This window comes from Rhodamnia argentea, chromosome 2 (assembly GCF_020921035.1).
Source record: "Rhodamnia argentea isolate NSW1041297 chromosome 2, ASM2092103v1, whole genome shotgun sequence".
Taxonomy (NCBI): Eukaryota; Viridiplantae; Streptophyta; class Magnoliopsida; order Myrtales; family Myrtaceae; genus Rhodamnia; species Rhodamnia argentea.
In genome coordinates, this window is record NC_063151.1 from 15,867,995 (window position 1) to 15,889,840 (window position 21,846).

Here is a 21,846-nt window from a genome sequence, read left to right on the forward strand (position 1 = left end):
TAGAGTACTCATGTCGCTCGAGTAACAATTGAGGAGTTTTCGTGGTATTATTCCAAAAATATAGCACAATGAACAGGTACCTTAGATTGCATTAGTGAGTAGTGAATAGCTAATACATTCACTCTTAACACCATGTGTAGAAACATGTTCATTTCGAGAGATAGAGATCCGAAGTCTCGAATGAGACAACTCCTAGCCCTAGCTTCATGAGACAACTCCTAGCCCTAGCCAATCTTATCAGTTAACTCGAAACTCGAGTAATTACTAAAATAGAAGGCGAAAGGGTTGCATTATATGACAAAGAACGACCTCTAAACCCACCAAACTTCACTGTTGAGACCTTGTTACTCAATTTGGGGCTCGTTTGATTCAGATGTTCCTTTTTTCATGAAAAAGAAAATAATTTTCCTTTGTGTTTTTCTCTCTTCTAATGTACATGTTTTGCATAAAGGAAATGAATTTTGACACGTTTGGTTTGTCTTAATAATTAAATGTTCAGAGATTGATCCATCATATTGGACCTCAACCTCCTAGTGCTAAGATTAAATTGATAATACGATCTATTTATGAATAATTTTTTTCCCTTTGACTCGAACACATTGATGCTTCTTATTAAAACTTTATGTTACGGAAACATCTTTCTTCGATGAACATACAGAGAAAATCCATTTTTTTAATTTTATTCCATTCTACATTATATATGTGTAAGTGGCTTCCTGGAAGTCCTTTTAGCACCTATGAATTCTTTTTTTTTTTTTTTGGGAAGGGAAGTATGGTTTTTTTCAAAAGCTAGATACAAAAGCGAATTGAACTCAAATTCACAAAAAGTGCTGTAGGGTTTATTTTTTTTTTGAAATTTGTAAAACCAAGTTTGGTTATGTTATTGTTAAACGAGCATAATGTTATCCGTACTCGATAAAACAAAGAATCCACAAGTATCCTATTTCGAGACACATATGGCGTGAGAATTTGACAGGACTCCCTATTCACAAACTCAACACCTCTTCAGTCTTCACAGAGCCAAGCTATGAGCTCCGCCAAGTTTCACAGCGTCGTACAGCTCGCCTACCACTGCTAGAGTCAATCTGAGGTTGGGTGATACAACGTCAAGCTTCATCTACTAAAAACTTGAGCTATTCAATAAAGTATTATAACAGTCTAGTCCCATTGTCGGGATCGACAGCCATCGCCAAAGCTCAAATCAATGAAAAAAAGGTAAGATGCAGTGGCTTGCTTTTTGGGCGGGCAACATGGAAACCAAGGAATGGTAACGATATTGAAAAAATTAAAAAAACCAAGACGGCATTTATATTCAAGAAGCTAGTAACTGAATTGTGTTTACATTCGAGAATCATTTTTCAAAATTTAACCAAAGAAGGTTTCATGGTGTGCTTTTCATTCTCAAATAAGAATAAAAGTGACTACGTACCTCTTTGCGCAGGACGTGATGAAATGGAATGCTATCTAGGCACTCAGCTTCTTTTCCTTCCATTTTCCTCTTTACTTTTTTTTTTTCCACCCATTTGCCTCGTAAATTAGATCACCGAACACACCCTTCAGTAATAATTTAGGTGACCCATCCAGCTTATTTACCTGCTTGACCTTGGGGCAAAGTTTCTCCCAGCCCTCGTCCCCATAAGACTTCGAAAATATCATCCTTTTAAAAGAAGAACGAGGAATAATGACCGAATTCTCAGCTACTGTCAGGGATAAACTTGAGCCTGCCCTTACTTGTGTTTTTTGATCCCTCTGATCAATTATCGGTGTTTCCAGATTGACAATGTCTTAAGGATATGAAAGGTGAGAAAACAAGTAGGAATACCAACAAAGAGAGAAGAGTTCTCATGCCATTCCCGGCTAAAAGGAAATCTTGAGTACAACAAATCTTGAGGACATCCAGGGTGGAAGCAATTGAGAAGATCAACATACATGAAGCTACATGGGATTAATTTCTCCGGAAGCAAAATTACTTTCTCTAAAATCCACATGATGAGCTTCTGTGAGAGATTGAACTCATAAATGCAACCCTGGCATGTGTCTGGTACTTATTGCAAAAGAAATGATCTTTCATACATGTGCTTGCACATAACAATATCCATGGCAATAAAACCCATGATTTGAGCCAAAAGAAAGGACTTACAAAGATCTCACTTTTGTATATCCTTAGGTGCCTTATCGGGTAGGACATTATCCGGAAGAATAAGCTCTGGAGGAGTTTCGCGTACAACACCCAGCATTGAGTCATACTCTTCATCGCGGTGAGCAAACTTCTTACGAAGCACCTTCTCAAACTCGATCTCATCAAAGGGCTTTGCGTTCTCAGCTGCATGGACCTGTGCAAGGTTGGAATAATTGGTGGCAGACTGAGAGATGAAGGCTACTTCTTCGTCAGTGAGCTTCCTCAAAAATTTGGCAGGATTTCCACCCCACACCTGTTAAAACAGAAACGAGACTGAAGTTACTAAGATGCACGGATTATTAGTTCTCAATCCCATGTTTTCTAGGATGACATATTAGGAATCCATAGACAAATCCAATCCACCATTTCCAAAACCAATTTAGTCGGCAGTTATTCTGTTATGTAAAAAGATGCCACATGCATTTAAGGGCACATTGTATCATAACGCAAAGGACTCCAAGACTAATAGGAAAATCCCGTGTCCTACAAGCAAAGCAGGAGGCAGACAATGCTTTCTTAAACATTGTTTGTTTACAGCTACACACAGCGCATAACATGCACTGGGAGATACAACTTCTAAGTCAATCAGGTTTTCCGCATCCTGCAGGATTGACAGTTAGAACCTTTGAACATTGTTTATGCTAATAGAATAAACCACCAATCTGCTTATCCAATAAATATTACCACAAGTTGTTGCGTATATTGGACAATGACCACAAGAAATCAGCTAAAAGAGGAACTTAAAAATCTTCCTTCAGACAAGTGCTAATCACAGAACATACTCTATTGCAAAGAGAGAGAGAGAGAGAGAGAGAGAGAGAGAGAGAGAGAGTGAGAGTGGAATATACCTCCCCAGAGGCAATCCTGCTGTTCTGTCTTACAAGTGCTCCAGCGGCAACCATTCCATGTTTCTCCACAACAACTCCATCTAGAAGTGTAGCTCCCATACCAACAAAAGCCTCATCTTCAACAGTACAACCATGTAAAACTGCACTATGACCTGCCCAGACCAAATTTACTCATCACAATAAGAAAAGAATTAGGACAATTAAAAACCTCTCACATGCACAAACTACTACTCCACAACTCACCTACAGTGACATTGTCCCCAATGATAGTTGGCAGAACCTTCCCACTAAGATTAGACTTTGCCACATGCACAAGAGAGTTGTCCTGTATATTAGTTCCAGAACCAACACTGATGCTGTTGACATCACCTGAAGAACCAGGAATTACAGAAATGAACCTCAGGAGGTTAAAATATTCTAACTACTCAGGAGATTGAGAAAAGTCTAAATGCTTATCAGACAAACTTATTATGAAGAACACCGCTTAAATTAATTCCCAGAAACTAAATGCAAAATCCATATTCTGGACAACTCCTACTTGAGCAGTAAAGACTTAAAAACTTCAGTTACCCTAAAAACCCTCCACAAAAAGAGCTCTTTGGAAGTATGGAGACATTGGAAGTGTGACCAGTGGAACCAAAGAGGTGAATGAACTCATTTCGAGGAGTCTCAAACAATAACTCGGTAAAGCTTTTTCTTTTAGTAATTGAAGTCCAGGATCTTTATTCCACTCAGTAGCTCGTGTAAAGATCCACATCTCAGTTGCTTAATCTTGAATTACCAATTATGAAGGTTCTTGAGCAAGATTTGGAGATACAACTATGACATGGAGATTCACCTAGCTTCAATCACATTTACTCCTGATCTCATGGTTAAATTGACATTCAACCGAAACGTGTTGCCTTGAAATTATTTTAAATCAATTCCTCTTTTTGCAGTAACCTACCATTTAATCCATCATCACCACAAATTTTTGTCATTGAACTACCAACAGAACTCCAAAACCTCACTGGATAGGATATTTCAGTTCAAGAAAATTACATCAAATAAGTTTCTCATAGAGAACCGTCTCACCCACTTCATCCAACTCCAACATGAATTTCCCTGATTGAAAAACCAACAGAAATCCAAAACCCCATTGGATTCGATCTTTCGATTAAGTGGATCTCTTGGAGAGGAAATCGTGAAAGATACGTTGCCTTTAGGGAAGCTCAAAGAAAGTACAATCTCTAAACGAACAAAGTTGATGAAGTATAGGTCTTTTTCATTGAAGGAAGTACATTCTCTTCCTTTGATCATCATGTGATGAGCATGATGAGCTTTACATAGTCTAAAAACTACCTTTCCCGTATCCTAAAATCACTTGCTGACAAGGAATATGGTTCATTGAGTTCATCTGACCAGAATGGATAGTCTTACAAATATTAGGAGCTCATTCGAGGTCCAAATCCATTAATCTAGATAATTAAAAATCTGAATGATTTTATTGGGTATACATTCTTTGAATAATCAAAAGACCTAGAAAACCTATATGTAAAGAAGATGAGTATCAAACATCGGAATTGAAATAATTATTTGAGGACAACCAAGAAACAAAGGCAACAAAGCTCTTCACAATTGGTCACGTAATTGAATTTAGAATTATACATTCGAAGAGAAGTAGAAGAAATCACAAGCGGTAAGGCTTACTTATTCCTACCTCTCAAAACGCAGCCATACCAGATAGATGATCCTCGCCCAACTTGCACATCTCCAATAATAGAGGCACTTGGGGCCACAAATGCATCTTTATCCACCACAGGAGCTTTATCAAATATATTCATAAGAGTTCGATGCCTCGACACTGAAAGATGGATTCCATGTAAGCTCATTTTGTACGAGAGAACAAGAATCGAATGTCAATAAGGCTTTTATTCATAAGTTTACAATATATGGCTCTAGATACAGCAAAAGAAAATAAGATGGAATGAATGCTCAGCACTGTCCCCAGCAGAAAAACATCAGAGAAAATAAATCCATGGAATACTCAGCGTGCGCAAAGATAAACTTTATGAAATTATAGATTAAGCATGTTGCGTCATCAACTAAATTGTCAAAGTCCATAACTTCACAGTTAAGAACTCTACAGCTGAAGGAAAACTTGTGATATCAAAGGTTGGCTAGGTTCCTCCAAAACTATCCCAAACATTTATGATCAACTTCCATAAAGGGCATTCCCCATGTCTGACAATAAAGAGCAGTAGATTCTGTCCCCAAAAGGGCAACCTAAAGTGCCTCGCAAAAACCCTACAGTTACCCATTGAATCATATATTCAACGTAGTATGCATCAAGAAAGTTCATCATCTAAAACAAACCTGCTTCACATAATATTAAGATATTACAGAGGTACAACCACTAATCATGTTCTTTGCAAATTAACATGTTTTAAAATCAATTTGCAATCACATAAAATTCACGGGATTAAAAGAAAAGAAATTTCTTATTGAAACCATCATTTTGTGAATCACTTGTTCCCCTAAGAACTGACTAATTATTACACCTTAGGAGACTCTTAGCAAGAGAAGCCAGTACCAGGCACTGAGAAACAAGGGTTAGGATCATAACAATTGCACAGGAGAATCTTAGACGGCCAACATACACTACAGACGACTGGCCTCTAGTAACAAGTTAAAGAGCACAGTTCAATTCAACTGTTTTCCCTAAGAAGACCTTATTAGAAACAGCACCCTCCAATATTATAGCACAGGTTGGCGATCCAATAAATTGCAGCTACAAGCACAGAAAATCTACAACTAAGAACAGAAGCATCATGCTGAAGTCGACGTTAACATCACGCTGAAGTCCAAGTCAACAGTGACCCAAAAAAAAAAAAATGAATGACGGCCCCAAAATTCCATGAATTAGTCACTGAGAGACCAGGCTAGAATCGCCGCAATCACGCGAAGAACAAAAACGGGCCACATCAAACAAGTGATAGGCAAAAGGGAGGGGAAAAGAATCCAACCTAGTTGCATTTCGCTAGACCTAACGCATCATTTATACATCACACGAGAGAAAATCCCGACAAATCGTAGAGAAGAACATAGAACATCTAATCATCGAAGGAGAGTGACTTACATTGCTCTTGGAAGTAGTAATTGCCCTGGAGGCGACAGCCAAGGCGATCAAGGGCTTGACCTGTTTCCCGAATCCAGAAGCCGACGGTGTATATCGCTTTCCCCAGAGTCCCCATCTCCTTCACCCGCAGGTGCTTTGGCTAGGTCTCACTTCGTCGTTCGCGAGCTCAATTAGGGTTTTAGCTTCGAGTGTTTTTTGGTGCTCTCGACTGTGGCCCGCAGTAATTGTAGAGAGAGAAACAAAATGTTAGCGCCAGAGAGAGAGAGAGAGAGAGAGAGAGGGGGAGCCGGGAGGAAGAGACACTGTTTAGTGTTTAGTGGTAGGGTTGAATATCCCGGAGATCTTGGAGGGCAGAACTGGAATTTTGACCTGAAAAATCGGAGAAATTCTATGGTTCTGTGTTGGATTTACGAGACCAGTACCACAACTTTTATGGGAACCGTTAGATCAATTCGGACGAAAAGGAGACCGTTGGATCTTCTTAAAAATGAAATCGGTTATCTGGGAAACCGGTTTCAGATCGTAATTTATGGACTACAGAGGAAAATTCCGTATGTAAAGACAATCAAACTAATTTTTGCTTAATAAAAATTACGTAGAGTGAGGAAAATTACGTAGGGGTGTCAAAATTGAACCAAGCCATTAATCGAACTGAAAATTTCATGCATTTCGGTTCGACATGGTTTTCCATTTGGATAATGAAATAAAAATCTTTTTTTTTTTTTGTTCGGGATACTTCTACTCAATTTAGTTCGGTATATGGATAACCAAACTAAAAATGGCCCATCTTCTTAATTTAAGGCCCATCTTGTTAATTTAACAATTTACAATCTCTTTTCTTTTTCACCCCCCTCTCAAAATAGCATCCGAGAGGAGAAACCCTAACCGTCTCTCTTTGATTCGATTTTGGCTGCAATTGTGAAAATCTAGACTTGCGAAAGCAAAACATTGCCGAGAGATGAACCGGATCAATGACTTGTGTGCTTCGTCTTGTGGAGATTCATTGAATTTCCGCTTTTTTTTTTTTTTGGGGTTTTGGTTTTTTGGTGGATTTCAACTTCGGACATCCGCTTTCGGCGAAAAAAGTTAGGGTCGCGCGAGCCTAAGGCTTTGAAAGTTGGAATCCGACTTTCAATTGCGATCTAGGAAGGTTCTAGGAGCTGCTCAATCTCCTCCTAGATTGCATGTCGTCTTTTCTTCTCTCTATGATTGACTCCTCGTTGCGTGTTCTACTCAATGGCAAACTCTACGATCGCTTCGGCTCCTTCAACGCAAGTTCACATCCAAACAAAAAACACTTGTGAGTCTTGCTTGTGACGTCCCAAAATTCCGGCGATTGTAAGATAATTGAATTCAATGGTTTTTAACTACGAATTCCGGTCTATTTAATAACATTGGGATTTTTAGGATTAAGAGGACGGTTGATGGACGTTGAATTATTGAATTGAAAAGGGTGTGGGAAAATCCTAAGGTGTTGGACTAGGAAAATCAAGTCGGATAAATCAAGCCATCGGATTAAAGCATAGAGACAATTCGCCCTCGAGCCTAGCCCTAGAAGAATTTGAGAAATGAATTTACCATTTTGTCCCTAAAGCTAAATTTACGGTTTTGCTCTTTCCTTGAAATTACAATTCTACATCTTTGTAAAATTATCATTTTACCCTTAGTGTTAAATTACCACTTTGCCTTCAATCATTGGTTGCTAAATGACTAACTTGCTCTTCTTATAAAATAACCATTTTGCCCCTAGCATTAATTACCAAATGACAAAAAGTCATTATGAGAAGATTTTTTATCTTGGCCCCACTATATCATCTTCTTTCTTTCACCCTCTCTTTTCCCTTCCATCTCCCATTAGGCCGAAACCCTCTCCCTCTCCACCTCCATTTTTGTTGCCGCTCAAGCTCCATTATCACCGCCGCTTGTCGCCGCAAGTTGTTGCCATTCGCCTATACACCACCACTCACCGCCCGAACCACAAGCTGCGAGCCGAGCCACCGTCCGTTGTAGCCGTTGCCATGCCACGTCGGGCCAAATCATCGTGCTCGTCTTGCCCAACCGAGCTTCTCCTCACGTTGTGCAACTAAATTGGATCATTGTCACCGTATAGTCGATGAGCCACTCACCGAACCACACCGGGCGCCGCCGACTCCCCATCGTCGAGCGCTACTAGTAGTCACCGCCGCCCTAACCGCCACCGCCGCCGCGTCACCATCGTCATTGCCGGTTGCGTTAGTTTGTGAGTTAGCCTCCTAATCCTTGATTAGGTTGTTAATTGCATTTAGGGATTAGTTTAGGTTGCGTTAATTGGGGTGAGATTATGTTAATTGTTGTTAGATTATGTTAATCATGGCTAGGCTAGTTGACCTGGGTTGTTTAGTTGACCTTGGTTAGATTAGTTGACCTTGGCTAGGTTAGTTGACCTTGATTAGGTTAATTAACCATAGTTGCTTTAATTAACCTTGTCTAAGTTAATTAACCATAGCTGCTTTAATTAATCATGATTTAGTTAATTAATCATAGTTACTTTAACTAATCGTGGTTGAGTTAATTAATTATAGTTAGGTTAATTAACCATAGTTAAATTCATTTAATCATAGTTGGGTTAATTAACAAAGTTGGATTAAATAATAATAATAATTATTGTTATTATTATTAATTTGGTGATGCTTTGGTGATTGTTTTGTGTCCTTGAACGTAAGTATTGACATGAAAATAATCACCTATTTTGAGATAAAACTTGCTACCTTGAAAATAATTTTTTGGATATGTAATTAAGGACGTACTATGAGGTGGCATCGAATAGTCATATTTTTGTGTCCTAAAAATTCAGCACGGTGTAGAATTGAAGAATACCAAGTTGACGAAAAACGTATGTCCTTGTGATCACGTGTGAATTTTTAATTGCATTTTTAAGAGTGAAAAATTATAATAAGTTGAGTTGTGGACACAACCATATTTGCATTTGGCTAATTGCAAAAATATGCATTGGCATGATTGTCTAGTGTGCTTATGCGGTCACATGAGGGAACCATCACCTAGGGGGGACATTCATGTTTCCGGGGTACTAGGGAATCATAAGGCTTATTGGATCCCCGATAGTCCATGTCGCCGAGCCGGACGGATGCCGATCACGACTTGTGTGAGGCCGATGCTTCTTACGGGAATGCTTGATATGTCCATGTTGACGAGAGTTCGAAATTACATGGCTTATCGATTGCCATGCCCGATGGGGTGGGACGATGCTCGGTCATGCCGGATAACCGCTAACCTTCGGTTGTACGGTGGCCGAGTGGTCATTAATAATCGGAACACGTGTGATGTATTTTGCATGCGGGATTGTGATGGGTGTTTTAGATTGTGTGCCTTGATTTGTGTGTCGTTTATATAATGCCATGATGGACCTGTGCGAGAATATGTGCCAAGATGAGGTAAATTTGCATATGGTTGATGGTTGACTAGTTTGAGTCAAGTGCCTAATCTTGTAGTAACTAAAGCGTTGCGGAAGTCGCATGTTACTAATCTTCTATCGATATTAACTTGCATGTTTAGGTCACCCTGAGCGAATGAGCACCCTATTTGAGCTTAGGGTGTTGACGCACAAAAATTTTATATCTCACCCATTGTTGTTTACCATCTTCGGGACCTTAGCGATGGAGAGCGGACCGGTTCGATTTGGGGTGCCGGTCAATTAGACTCACGATGTTACATCTGATCCGGTTGATGACCTCGAGACCCCGGCGACTACTAGCTCTAAGGAGAACGTAGACGTTGGCCTCTCTTTTTGAGTAGCTTAGAGTAGCATTAACCCCAACCCTCGACCTAGTATATTTTTTTATGGTTGTAGGAAGTGGTCTTAAGGTAAAGCCTATACATACGTACTTCTCAAGGTTAATAGTAAATACATAAAAAGAGATTTTGTTGTTTGATGGTTGTTGATTTCCTTTTCGACTATCCCTGTTGTTATATTTGATTGGGGATGAGAGTCATTTCCGTATGCACTTGGAGTAGCATTAACCTCAACCCCGATCCTAGTATCTTTTTTATGGTTGTAGGAAGTGGCTTTGAGGTAGAGCTTGTACATACGTACTTCTTAGGGTTGGTAGTAAATAAATAAAATGAAATTTTTTTGTTTGATGGTTGTTGATTTCCTTTTTGGCCATCCCTGTTGTTATGTTTGACTAGGGATGAGAGTTGTTTTGCATGCCCTTAATTAAAAGATAAAATGAATGGATCGACGATATGCCTAGGACGGGGCCTTAAATGACTCAATACGTTTAGTAGGGTTGTGGCGTGCCTGGGGATCGGGGTGTGACACATCTCGATAATCATATTTCTAGTCTACAACTTTTTGTTTGCCATTCCATGCCCTGGTTTAGATTTTCTTTCTATTTTCTTCTTCATTTTTCTTTGTATTTTGCCCGGGTTTTGATGTGGCCATAAAATGGATTTTGGGGGGTTTTTTTGTGTGTTTATAGCAATGCGCTATAGGGGTTTGTTTTGGTGTTTACAATGATCCGCTATAAGGGTTGTTTAGAAACATGTGTATGGATTCCATTAGTCTAAGTATGATAGGCTTCCAAATCCACTTGTGGGAATATGGTTATGTGCTGTTGCATAATGAGGGTCCCCCGACCTATGTTTTTCCTCACTTTGAGCTGATTTATGATTGCATACACAAAAACTAGTGTGTCTGCTCTGTTTCTTCTGTTCATTAAGATCTTGAACATTTACACCGAGCCCATCCTGGTTAAAGATTTGTACCCTACCCGTTTAGGCTTGCTAAAAATTCTCTTGTCTTGGGTGGAACCCTCTTGCTTTTTCTCTCCTTTTTGGTTGGTGTATTTCTAATCAATCACTCATTGGTCCATCCCTGTTTAACAACCATTTCCTTTGCTTTGCTTTCCTAGGATGTGTTTCTCCTTTTGATAATTAGCTTTAGGATTAGTATGAGCATTAAAGTGACCATCGTTGGTGTAGGGATGACCAAGAATTAAGTCTAACTTGTCTCATTATTGTAGCACTTGCTTTGTATGAGAGATAATCGTGGATCCCGTAGTGAAGACACTTTTGTGCAAGGTGGGAATAAGGACAAAATTTCTTTATCACACACTCTCTTGAATAGTCATTTTCTCTTTTGTATATTTATATATATCTCTGTTTCTTTTTTACTTATTGAGGAGTTGATTCGATTCATTTTTCCCATTATCATGCTAAGTTTACATCGGCTTTTCTCGTTTTGTTTGAGAATTGCGTTTTCTTCTTCCATTCTATTTAACAAAAAATGTCTGCTGATCATGGTATTGAAATTGTTGCTGGTTAATAGATGTCTCCAATCAATGAACTTATTGGTAGAAATAGAAAGAGGATAAGATCTGCTACATGGGAACACTTTAAAAGGACAAATGATAGCCAACATAAAGCTAAATGTATATATTTTGGGGCTCTCATTAGTTGTTCTAGTAGTCAAGGAACTAGTGGGATGCATAGTCATTCGGTTAGATGCAAGGAATATCCATATGCAAACGTGGACAAAAGGCAAAAAAGTTCATCGGGTTAGATTGTTGGGGTCAATAGTTCTAGTTCATCCGGACCATGGAAACTCTACCAAGATGCTGCTCGAAAGGATCTAGTGGCCATGTTCATTATCGGTGAATTACCTTTCAAGTTTGTAGAAAATGAGGGATTTCGGTGATTTGTAAGTAGAATCCAACCGAAGTTTGTAATCCCCTCAAGAAACACATTAAGGCATGACTGTTATAAATTATACTTAGAGGAAAAAGGCAAATTGAATAAATATTTCTCCGATACATCTTTAAGAGTTTGTCTCGCAATGTACACGTGGACCTCTTGTCAAAATTTAAGTTACATGTGTATCACCGCTCATTTTGTAAACGCTAATTGGAAGTTGCAAAAGAAGATTTTGAATTTTTGTCAAATCTCGGGACATTCTAGTGAGATTATAGGAAAAGCGGTTGAGAGTTGCTTGACTAGTTGGGGGATTAAAAGCATTTTTTTTTATCATCGTGGATAATGCGAGCTCAAATGACTTGGGAGTTCAATATTTGAAAAAGACTTAACTATTGAAATTTTTTAGTATTCATAGGTGAGTTACTCCATGTGAAATGTTGTGTGCATATATTGAGTTTGATTGTGAGAAAGGGGTTGAAGGATATAGATGATTCAATTGCTAAAATATGCTCCATGATGCACCACATGAGGTCGTCTCCTTCGAGGATGCAAAGGTTTAAGAAGTGCATTGAGGTAGAGAATAACGAGTTTAAGAGTCTTGTATGTTTAGATGTAGAGAGACTCATTGGAACTCAACATACATGATGTTGGAAGCGGCTTTGAAGTTTCAAAAAGCTTTTATCTCATTAGAAATTGGTGATAGAAAATTTGTTGAAGAGCTTTCCAAGATGAGAGGGTTGCCAACTAGTGATGATTGGGAATATGCCCGCCTATTTCTTCCTTCCTTGAAGTTGTTCTATGATACAACTTTAAAAGTATCGAGATCTTCTTATGTTACTAGTAATAATATGGTGAAAGATGTCTTTGGTGTTTATACGATGATTCAAAGATATTGTGATAATGAAGACAAGAATTTGCAGGATATGACTAAGAGAATGAAGATCAAATTTAATAAGTATTTTGGTAATGTGAACAACATCAATCTAACATTGTTCATTACTTACATACTTGATCCTCAACATAAGTTGGAGTATGTGAAATGGACGATTAATCATGTCTATGAAAGCACGCGCATGGAAACATTATGAGATAAAGTAACAACATCTCCGTTGTTATTGTTTGAGCAATATCGCATCGGTAAATGACCCTAAGGCAACTTTAGGTTCAAGGGTACAAGGACAATGAGCGTGTCAATGTCTCCTATGGTTGGTGCGAACATTATGATTGAAACGTATCTTAGCCAAACGAGACAATAATATTTGAAAAAAAATCTGAATTAGATAAGTATTTGGAAGAATGATGTGAATGATAGAACCCCAACTTTGATATCTTAAATTGGTGGAAAGTCAATTCTTCAAGATATCCTATCCTCTCTCCCATTGCTCAAGATATTTTGGCTGTGCCCATCTCAATTGTCGCATTAGAGGCAGCATTTAGCACAAGAGGACGTTACTTGACATGTTTCGTATCTTGTTGAACCCAAGCATGGCGGAGGCTCTTATATGTGCTCAAGATTGGATACGATCCGCACCACTTTCAGTTTCTATTGAGGAGGACTTAGAAGAACTCCAAAATTTTAAGTCGGGTAAGAAAACATTACTATGAAATACATCTTTCAATTTTACAATACATACATCAATTCTCATTTTCATTGTGAATTTAACGCAGAGTTGTCAACTAAGACCATTGATCGAACTCGTTATTGATTTCTCTTGATAATTGATGAAGTTAGAGATTAGTACTTGTTACACCATTTTCTTATTGAGATTTTGAGAGGGAATTTCAAGAACGATTGTAGTTGTGCATTTTTTTTTTTTTTGGATCATGTAGCTGTGTAGTTACCTAATTATCCTTATGTCTTCAACTTATGTTTACATGTACTTGACTATTTGAAGAGGACCTTATTTACAAAATGTACAAGCTCCTTGGTGACGGGTAAAAAACACAAGTGAAGCTTTAATGTGCTCTCTTTCTTCCTTTCTTTTGAAGGCCCATCAATCTCTAGATACTATAAATGTTGGACATTCAGTGATTTAACTTCGGTGTAGAGTTAGTTTATGGCTGAGGCTGAGTAAACCATGTATGTCTTTTGAGTTGCTTGCTAAATGGGAATAAAAGAAATGTCAGTCCTCTATTTTGTCCGACAAATGTTTATTTCCATCTTCTCTAGATTCAATAGCGAGGGGAGGCATATGTGGGCATTGTCTTGGAATTCCATTTCCTTATTATATCGGAGAGCAGCTTGTTTATGTAGATGTCGTAGCTTTATCTTCTTTTTGGTTTAGTGGCTTTGTTTTCATAGTTTGCTTTTGGTCCTATGTTTCATGTTTCATTGTTCGCGCTCATGGATATGTGAAATAGTAGCAAGGTTTTGCTTAGTCATGCTTGTTAGAAAGGTTGCAAAGTCAAATGTTTTTGGAGCCAAGATTTAAACCACCGAATTGTAAAGCATGGTGATGGTCATTTTACGTGTACTAAGTCTAGTAGGTGGATTTTGAAAGGGCAAGTGACTCTATCTAGTTGAGATTGAAAACACAAATGCGTGTGTAATATTTCATTTGTATATGTATATTGTATATACAAATGCTTTGATTTTGAACGTTTGTTTCCGGAATAACTTTTAGAACAAAACACTTTTGCCCATTGTTTTTGTTCCAAAATTTTTGGAAAAAGAAAGCTTTTAACAAAAAAATTCTGTTTGGTAATTGCTTAAGTTTTTGTTCTAAAAAATGAAAAAAAAAAAAAAAAATTAAAAAAAAAAAAATCCTAATTTTTTTCATTTAATTAAGGCGAATAAATTTATATTAAAATTAAGATGTCTTTATCTTTTTAATTTATTAAATCAAACTACATCTTATTTGTTCAATTTACTAAATCAAATTAGATCAATATATGTATAAGTAGTTTCGTGGATTTATCAAATTACAATATGGACAAGATCAACTATCAAAAAGAAAAATTGAAAGAAGACAAATTGAAATTAAATAATGAGACATCAAATATTTTTTCATAGATAGGAAAAAAATATAATTATGAGCCATACATAAATGTTCCCAAGTAGTTATAAATATGATTACATAATTGAAAAATACAAAGTCATGGAATTCTAGGCATATTGTAGTCATTTGCCATTTTATTTGCAATACTTTTCCTAAGCATGTTCATCTCACTTGCATGTGCATATGATATATCATCAACAACCTCTTCTTTTGTAGACCCAATTGCGTAGTCAAAATCACCATATTTGGAAAAGTTTCTATCCATCCTATCTTGGTCGTGAATTGAAGAACTCTAGTGCGTTAAAATTAGAATTGATTCTATTTTGTTTGTCATCATTTTCGAGAGAAGAAGAAGGTCCATCTTAATGCAATAATTACATGAAACATAGTTATTTTCATGTTTTGCCCATTAGGTTAGCTTCATTTTGACAAAGAAGCCAAAAATTGATGATAATTGTTCAACCAAAGTTCTTTGAGATTGAAAAACTTCCACTTTGCAAGAAAAGAATATTCTGTAATCATCTATGAATCTTGTAAGCTTAAAAAAAATTGTTTATTTAAAGGGTAAATTCTTTTAAAAAAGGAAAAATGAAAGAAACGGGAGAATCGAAAAAATTGAACCTTACCAAACCAAAAATTTGATTTGGTTCGATTCGATATGTATTCGATTTGGGTTGCAATTCGGTTCAGTTCATCCATTCACATGATGGTTCGGTTCGGTTTGGTTCGATTCGATTATTTAAAAAAATCAAACCGACCGTACCGTTGACGCCCCTAAAATTACGGACTCGAAAGTTAAACAAATTTACAAAGTGGAAAGAAAAGTTACACTCCATTAGGTATTTTACTAAGAATAGGATAAAATTATGATTTTTTTCTTTTATGTATGTTACTATTTCTTGCAAAAGACGAAATATAGAAGCCAAAGAATTTCGAACTGAAAATTGCTTTCTCTCTCCTCTTCCCTCTCTTCAAGTTGTCATTTTCACGCCAAAGGGTATAAAACCCCATTCCCTTTCGATTCGGACCGCTTTGCTAATTCTCTCGTTTGAGGCTTTGTCGAGCTAGCAATAAAGCATAGTAAAATGAGTAGAATGCTTTTGAATCCAAAACTTCTCTTTTGGATAATTCAGTGAAGCTAAGTTTTTGTTCTTAAGAAGTTTCTTTCTTTAACGAAGAAGCTGTAACATTTGCTCCATTTTGCATGACATAATGTAGATTTGTTGACTTGATGAATGCTTTCATCTTGTTATTCCGGATATTGTAATATTTTCCATCACAATATGGACGTCTGGTGTTACTTTGTCCTTCTATAATACCTCCTTCAAGAATGCTAGCCATTGAAGATTGTTAGCTTAGAAGCACATATGTCAGAAGACATGCCGGGCTCTAATACCAATTGTTGTTTGGCTAGATCTAACACCTAGAGGGGTGAATAGGTGTTTGTAATCAAAACTTTAAAGATTAATGCGGAAATAAAATAGTCAAGTTTTAGTAGGAGTAGATGTTGTTAATAGAATCATGCAGTGCGTCTACCAAAGCAATGAATATAGGCAAATAGAGATTAGAAGGCAATGCACAAGAGATTATAGTGGTTTGGCTTTGATAAGCCTACGTTCACTCTCCCACACCAACAACCCAAGAGTTGGATTTCACTAAGTAATCGAATAAGAAATTACAGAAAAAATGTGATCTCCACAAGCATTTCCAAAGAAGCGAGTGTTGCCTCTACAAAGACTCACTCTACACACTTGTCTCTATGTATACCTCTTACAAGATTTCAAGTAAACACTCAAGTAGACAATTTTGAACAAGTAAAGCTCTCTTGAATAAAGATAATGAACTCTCTTGATGTGTCTCACTATTCTTTGAACTTGGTGCTTTTATACTCCACGTCTTCCAAGCTTCTCGCTGGACAAAACCACTTGGAGGATCAATCTTCCAAAAACTAGCAATTGATTGATTGATGAATAAAGATCACGATCCATTGAGGTGAGAACAATAAGAGGTTTAAGAGGCTTTGTTCGCCTTGACAATCAAATCCTAGAATCTTTAAATCAAGCTTCTAACAAAGAAAATTATTTACGGGGTGATTGCCAATCAATCATGATTTGTCATAGAGACGGTAATGAGAATATCTTTCTCAATCAATTTCAACTTAAAAACGCAATCCTAACTAGATAATTCACCATTAGTGATGGAATTGAATCCTATTTAATGAGTAATAATACGATTGAAGTAAACAATGAGAATTAATGATAAGATTGAAATATATCTCCACAGAATCTCGTATGAGTCTGCTTTTGCCAAAGATCCTGCTTCTATCAAAATAAACACGTTAGGCTCATTAGCTATAAAAGATCCTCAACATATAAATTAAAGTCTTTTCATCAAAGTATATGAGTTTTGTTTCCTTGAAAATCAAACATAATTTCCTAACAATATGGTCATGAAAGGCTGTGTGGAGTAGTGGAGCTGAAATCGAGTTTTGATCAAGGCAAATTGGGGCTTCTTCAAGTTGCCATTTAAAACTTAGGGACGTTCCAAATAGCTAGTCATCATCCTCGGTTTTGCACCTGGGTGATCACCACCACCAGAGCGGTCTACAGGTTGAGGGATCGGATAGGCATCATGGGTCGAGCTTAGTATTGTCCATCATGAAATCGCTCCACCCCCCTTAGTGAAGATTGAAGCTCAATCCGTCTACAAAACTCTACTTCCGCTTGCCTGATGGTTCACCTCCTACCCCAATCCTCTTGTGGCTATCCTCTGGAACTCCTTCCTAGGTTGGACCCTCGACTTGGTCAAAGAGCTCGGCATCCATTAGGTCCGTTTGACCAACTGGAAATCGAACTGGAATGATCGGTCTGGGCCGGTTTCCTATTTTAGAAATTAGAGAACTGGTCTTCCTGATACGATTTTCGGTTCCTGAGTGGGATCGATGTCGCGACTCGTCCCTTCGATTTCCATAAGTGTCGAGGGGGCGAACTAATAGATTTTCAAGATGCCATGAGGTGGGGCTTTGGCTTGGATTCTCCCAAACTCATATCAAATCGTGACGTGAGAAAATAGAATTTGATTTTAATGTGATCAAGGGGACATGTGCAAGTGTGCATGCAAAGGAATTCGCCATCGATCTTTGAGAAGGATAGACCGGAAACCCTATCGAGTGATCGAAAGAAACCACTCGATTTTTCGAACTTAGAGATTTTTGGATTCGGGGATTTGGTTACCCGATTGTTTCTACTAGAGTCCTTTCAGTTACCATGAGAATGGTTGTTACCTAAGGTGATCACGCGGGGTATAGTTGCTTTTAACTCCTAAGCATGTTCTTTTAACCGTGCTAGGTGTTCATGAAAAATGTTCTTGTAGGGGGTTCATTTCTTGGTATTTTCTAGGTTTAAATTTTATCTTAAGAAAAAAAAAAATCAACCAAAGCATTCAAAGGGACAAAAGAAAGGAAAATTTAAAAAAAAAAGGCTACTCTAAAACGATAAATGAAAACCTGGGGCTATTGGGTATTTAACTACAATGATGAAACATGAAACCCAAGACATGATCGGGTGTACAACAAATCGGGGAAAATGGACATCGGTCATCCTCCATCGTGGAATAAGGGTCTAGAGATGCTAATTACACAAAAAAAAATGCAATAAAAGATCAATTTTGAATATTTCCAAATTTTTCATTTTCTTTTGAGATTTTTCCTTTTTTTTTTGAAAATTTTATGACTTTTTTTGTGATTTTCTCAAATTTTTTTTAAAAAATAGACAATAGGTCGGGTCATTTGCAACCAGTGGCGAATCATACCCAAAAAAAAAAAAAAAATACAACAAGAATCTCACTCAAAATCGTGGGTTTGACTCATTTTTCGAAAAAATTTAATTTGAAAAGTCAACCACTGGGTGTTTGCTCACTCTCATATCTCGACTTTTGTACGTAATCAAAAGATGTTGTTCATATTGATTGAACTAGGTAGAACGAGGTTTCCAAAACATTTGATGGTTTGAGAAACGATTAATTGAGAGTGCTATGAGAGCATCGTGAAAATGGTAACTCGTAGACCAATACAAAAAAAACCTGGCCTCTAGCTTTGCAGCACACTGAGGCACTTTGCTGGGCTATTATCTCAATGCTTGGCACAACCAACAAAAACCATTCATCTGTGTGAAACTAGGTAGAACTAGGTTTCCAAAACTTTCAACAGTTCAGAAAATGGTCGCCCAAGTGCATCATGAAAATATTGTAAAGATGTCCACTTACGAGCCCAGAATTACAAGAAAGAACCACGTCTAGCTTTGTAACTCGCTAAGGTGTTTTCCTAAGCGATTATGTCGATTTTTAAACACAGCCCAAGAAAACCGTTCATACCACATGAAACTAGGTAGAACAGGGTTTCAAGAAAGATTGACGGCTCGAGAAAAGCAAGGTCGAGCACGCCGTAACAGTGCCACGAACACACCCACTTACAGGCCGACACATTCTCGGCCTCTAGCTTTGCAGCTCATTGGGGCATTTTCTTGGGCGATTATCTCAACCCTTCGGCACAACCAACAAGATAATCACACATGGACGTGAAGCACCAAATGCAAGGAATGATTTCAGACAAAAAACGACTCTTAAAACGTACGAAATCAAAATGAAAACCAACGCCGAAATTGGGGGTTTGAGCTGCTTCACAAAACCAAATACCTGGAAAAAATCAGCCCGAAACAGTCAGCTCTAAGAGCCATTTTCTTGAACATTTTTCTTGGACTCCGATCATAACCAACGATAAAACCGCATACGGACACGAAGTGCTACATACGACGAATGATGTCAACCAAAAATGACTCTTGAAACATGTGAAATCGCAAAGAAAACCGAACCCATATTTGGGGGTAGAATTGTTTTCACAAAAATCTAACTTAAGAACAACCAACATGGCATATTCACGGTCTTAAATCTCAACCCTGGAGCACAACCAACGGCAAAAGCACACACATACACATTCTACTACATGCAGAACAGGAACAACCAAGAAATAACCATTAAAATGCATGGAATCATGATGAAAAACAGACTCGAAGACAAGCGTTTGGACCTCCTAAGGCATTTAGTCGAACATGTGATATGCAGTAATGGAAACGCAAAACCGGGGCTCTACGAGAAAAACTAAGACACATAAACACTCATATGGGATTACATAAACATAGAGCAACACATGAGAGTAGTCGGTTTGGCTTCGTTTGACCCGAAAGTCAAACGGCGCCGAAACTGGGAAAGAATGGAACAAAAATAGTGCTGTGTGGGTAAGGGGTGTAACCTACCCATTTGGGTGGCGCCGACGATAGGAAGGGTTTAGAGACGGTCTGGGGGACTCTGGGGACAATGGTGGAGCTTCCTCAAACTCTCATGTTACTCAAGTCTTCTCTCTCTCTCTCCAACTCTCTCAATTTTTCTCTAGCTAAAGTGTACTACAAATACCAAAACTTGTGTACATGGCTCACTTTAGTGTCAAAACTTTGAAAACGATCATTTAAATTGCCAATTTTTTTGAAAATTGCTCACTTCGGTGTGAACTCCGATTTTAAGCGACTTGACTCATCGGAAATCCGACGTAGTCTATTTTTTATTAATATTTGAGTTGACGTGGCTCGCCGGAGTTGGCACAAAAGTGAGTATTCTAAAAAAAATTTGGCAATTAAATGATCGTTTTAAAGTTTTGGCACTGAAGTGATTATTTTTCAAAAAATTTGACACTTAAGTGATGATTTTGAAAGTTTTGGTACAAAAGTGAGCGCATTACACAAGTTTTAGTACTTGTAGTGTACTTGGATCGATTTTCTCTCAACTCTTACCCATTTTTTCTTTGCCCAAAAATCATCCCTCTGATACTGACCCCTCTCTCCTTTTATCTTGTCTTTTGAATATCCCCACCTCCCCTCTCTTGTACGCTTCTCTCTCTGTGACATGCTAGCCTCTCCTCTCCTTCGTACTTGAGATTCCTTTGAGGAATCAAGAGCCGTTATTCCCCCCCTTCAACGCTAGCTTGCTTGTACTGTCCATGTTTTACAAATGGACAGTTGGCTGGGGAATGAAGCTTTTGGAATATGGATGGTGGGAGGACGTCATTTTTGTGCAAGCAGAGAAGCCACGTTCTCTCCCAAGTGAGTATGTGAGAAAGGGAAAATTTTGCTGATGTGTGTTGTAGACCCAGGTTGGTTGGGTCTGGTCAGATCCGACCCGGCTGACTCGGTTTGGCAAAAACTCGTTGGATTTGCCCCTAATTTGACCTTTTCTTTTTCAAAATTGATGCTCAAATTAGATTATGTGGCATGCATTTCATGTAAAAATGGTGTTCCCAGGGACTAAACAATATAATTTAGTGCAAAAACCTCAAATCTCAAGTTCGACCCGAATAAGAAATCTGACCAATTAAGCCTTTAATAAGCAAATTGAGCCAAATCAATTGCACCCATGGGTTTGGAACGTCGAAAAACCTTTGGGTGCGGGTTTAGATTCGCATGAAATTATCTAAAAAATGATTAATTGGGCTTAGAGTGAAAACCAATGACTAAATTAAAAATAAAGTGTAATTAAGTTCTTTTTGTCAAAATTGCTCAATTTCGCAAATAATTGGACTAAAATGCAATATGAGTTGTTAGAGGCAAATGTCATGACATGAAAAAAGTGAAAACAAAATTAGAAGAACTTGAAAATGTAATTTTTGGCTTAATTCAAGGTTATATTTAATGAAGACTCTTATGACCCCAAATTGAATTTTCCAACTTTTAAATGGCCAAAATGAAAAGAGAATTAAAAGAAAAGTATTGGCTATTTTTGCATATTTTTGTTGCCATGAACACTATTTTTCTTTATTTTTGGCTATTTTTCTAATAAAAAATTCAAAAAAATGTCAAAACATACGAAAAATATTATTTTTTGCTCAAAATTGTTTCCTTGCACTTGGCCAAGGCTTCCAAAGTTTATTTTGTAATTTTAAGAATTTGTATGGTATTTAAATTAATC

The 21,846-nt window shown here is 37.6% G+C and overlaps 1 protein-coding gene across 1 annotated transcript; it reads right to left on the minus strand.

Moving 5' to 3' along the window:
• Nucleotides 1-1,821: 1,821 nt before the first annotated feature.
• Nucleotides 1,822-6,421, minus strand: LOC115727545 (gamma carbonic anhydrase 1, mitochondrial). Its single transcript, XM_048275052.1, has 6 exons — nucleotides 6,391-6,421; nucleotides 6,146-6,360; nucleotides 4,727-4,870; nucleotides 3,271-3,396; nucleotides 3,028-3,179; nucleotides 1,822-2,432 (listed from the first exon to the last, which is right to left on the minus strand). Exons 2-6 carry the CDS (start codon nucleotides 6,258-6,260, stop codon nucleotides 2,148-2,150), a joined length of 822 nt encoding a protein of 273 aa, XP_048131009.1. The 5' UTR covers nucleotides 6,261-6,360; nucleotides 6,391-6,421; the 3' UTR covers nucleotides 1,822-2,147.
• Between the last annotated feature and the right edge of the window lie 15,425 nt (nucleotides 6,422-21,846).

Coding starts and splice junctions, on each gene's coding strand:
- LOC115727545 (XM_048275052.1), bottom strand. CDS start 6,260: ATGGGGACTCTGGGGAAAGCGATATACACCGTCGGCTTCTGGATTCGG. Junction 3,397..4,726: donor GTATGGCTGCGTTTTGAGAG/GTAGGAATAAGT, acceptor CTGGTTCTTCAG/GTGATGTCAACAGCATCAGT. Junction 2,433..3,027: donor GCAGGATTGCCTCTGGGGAG/GTATATTCCACT, acceptor CTGTTTTAACAG/GTGTGGGGTGGAAATCCTGC.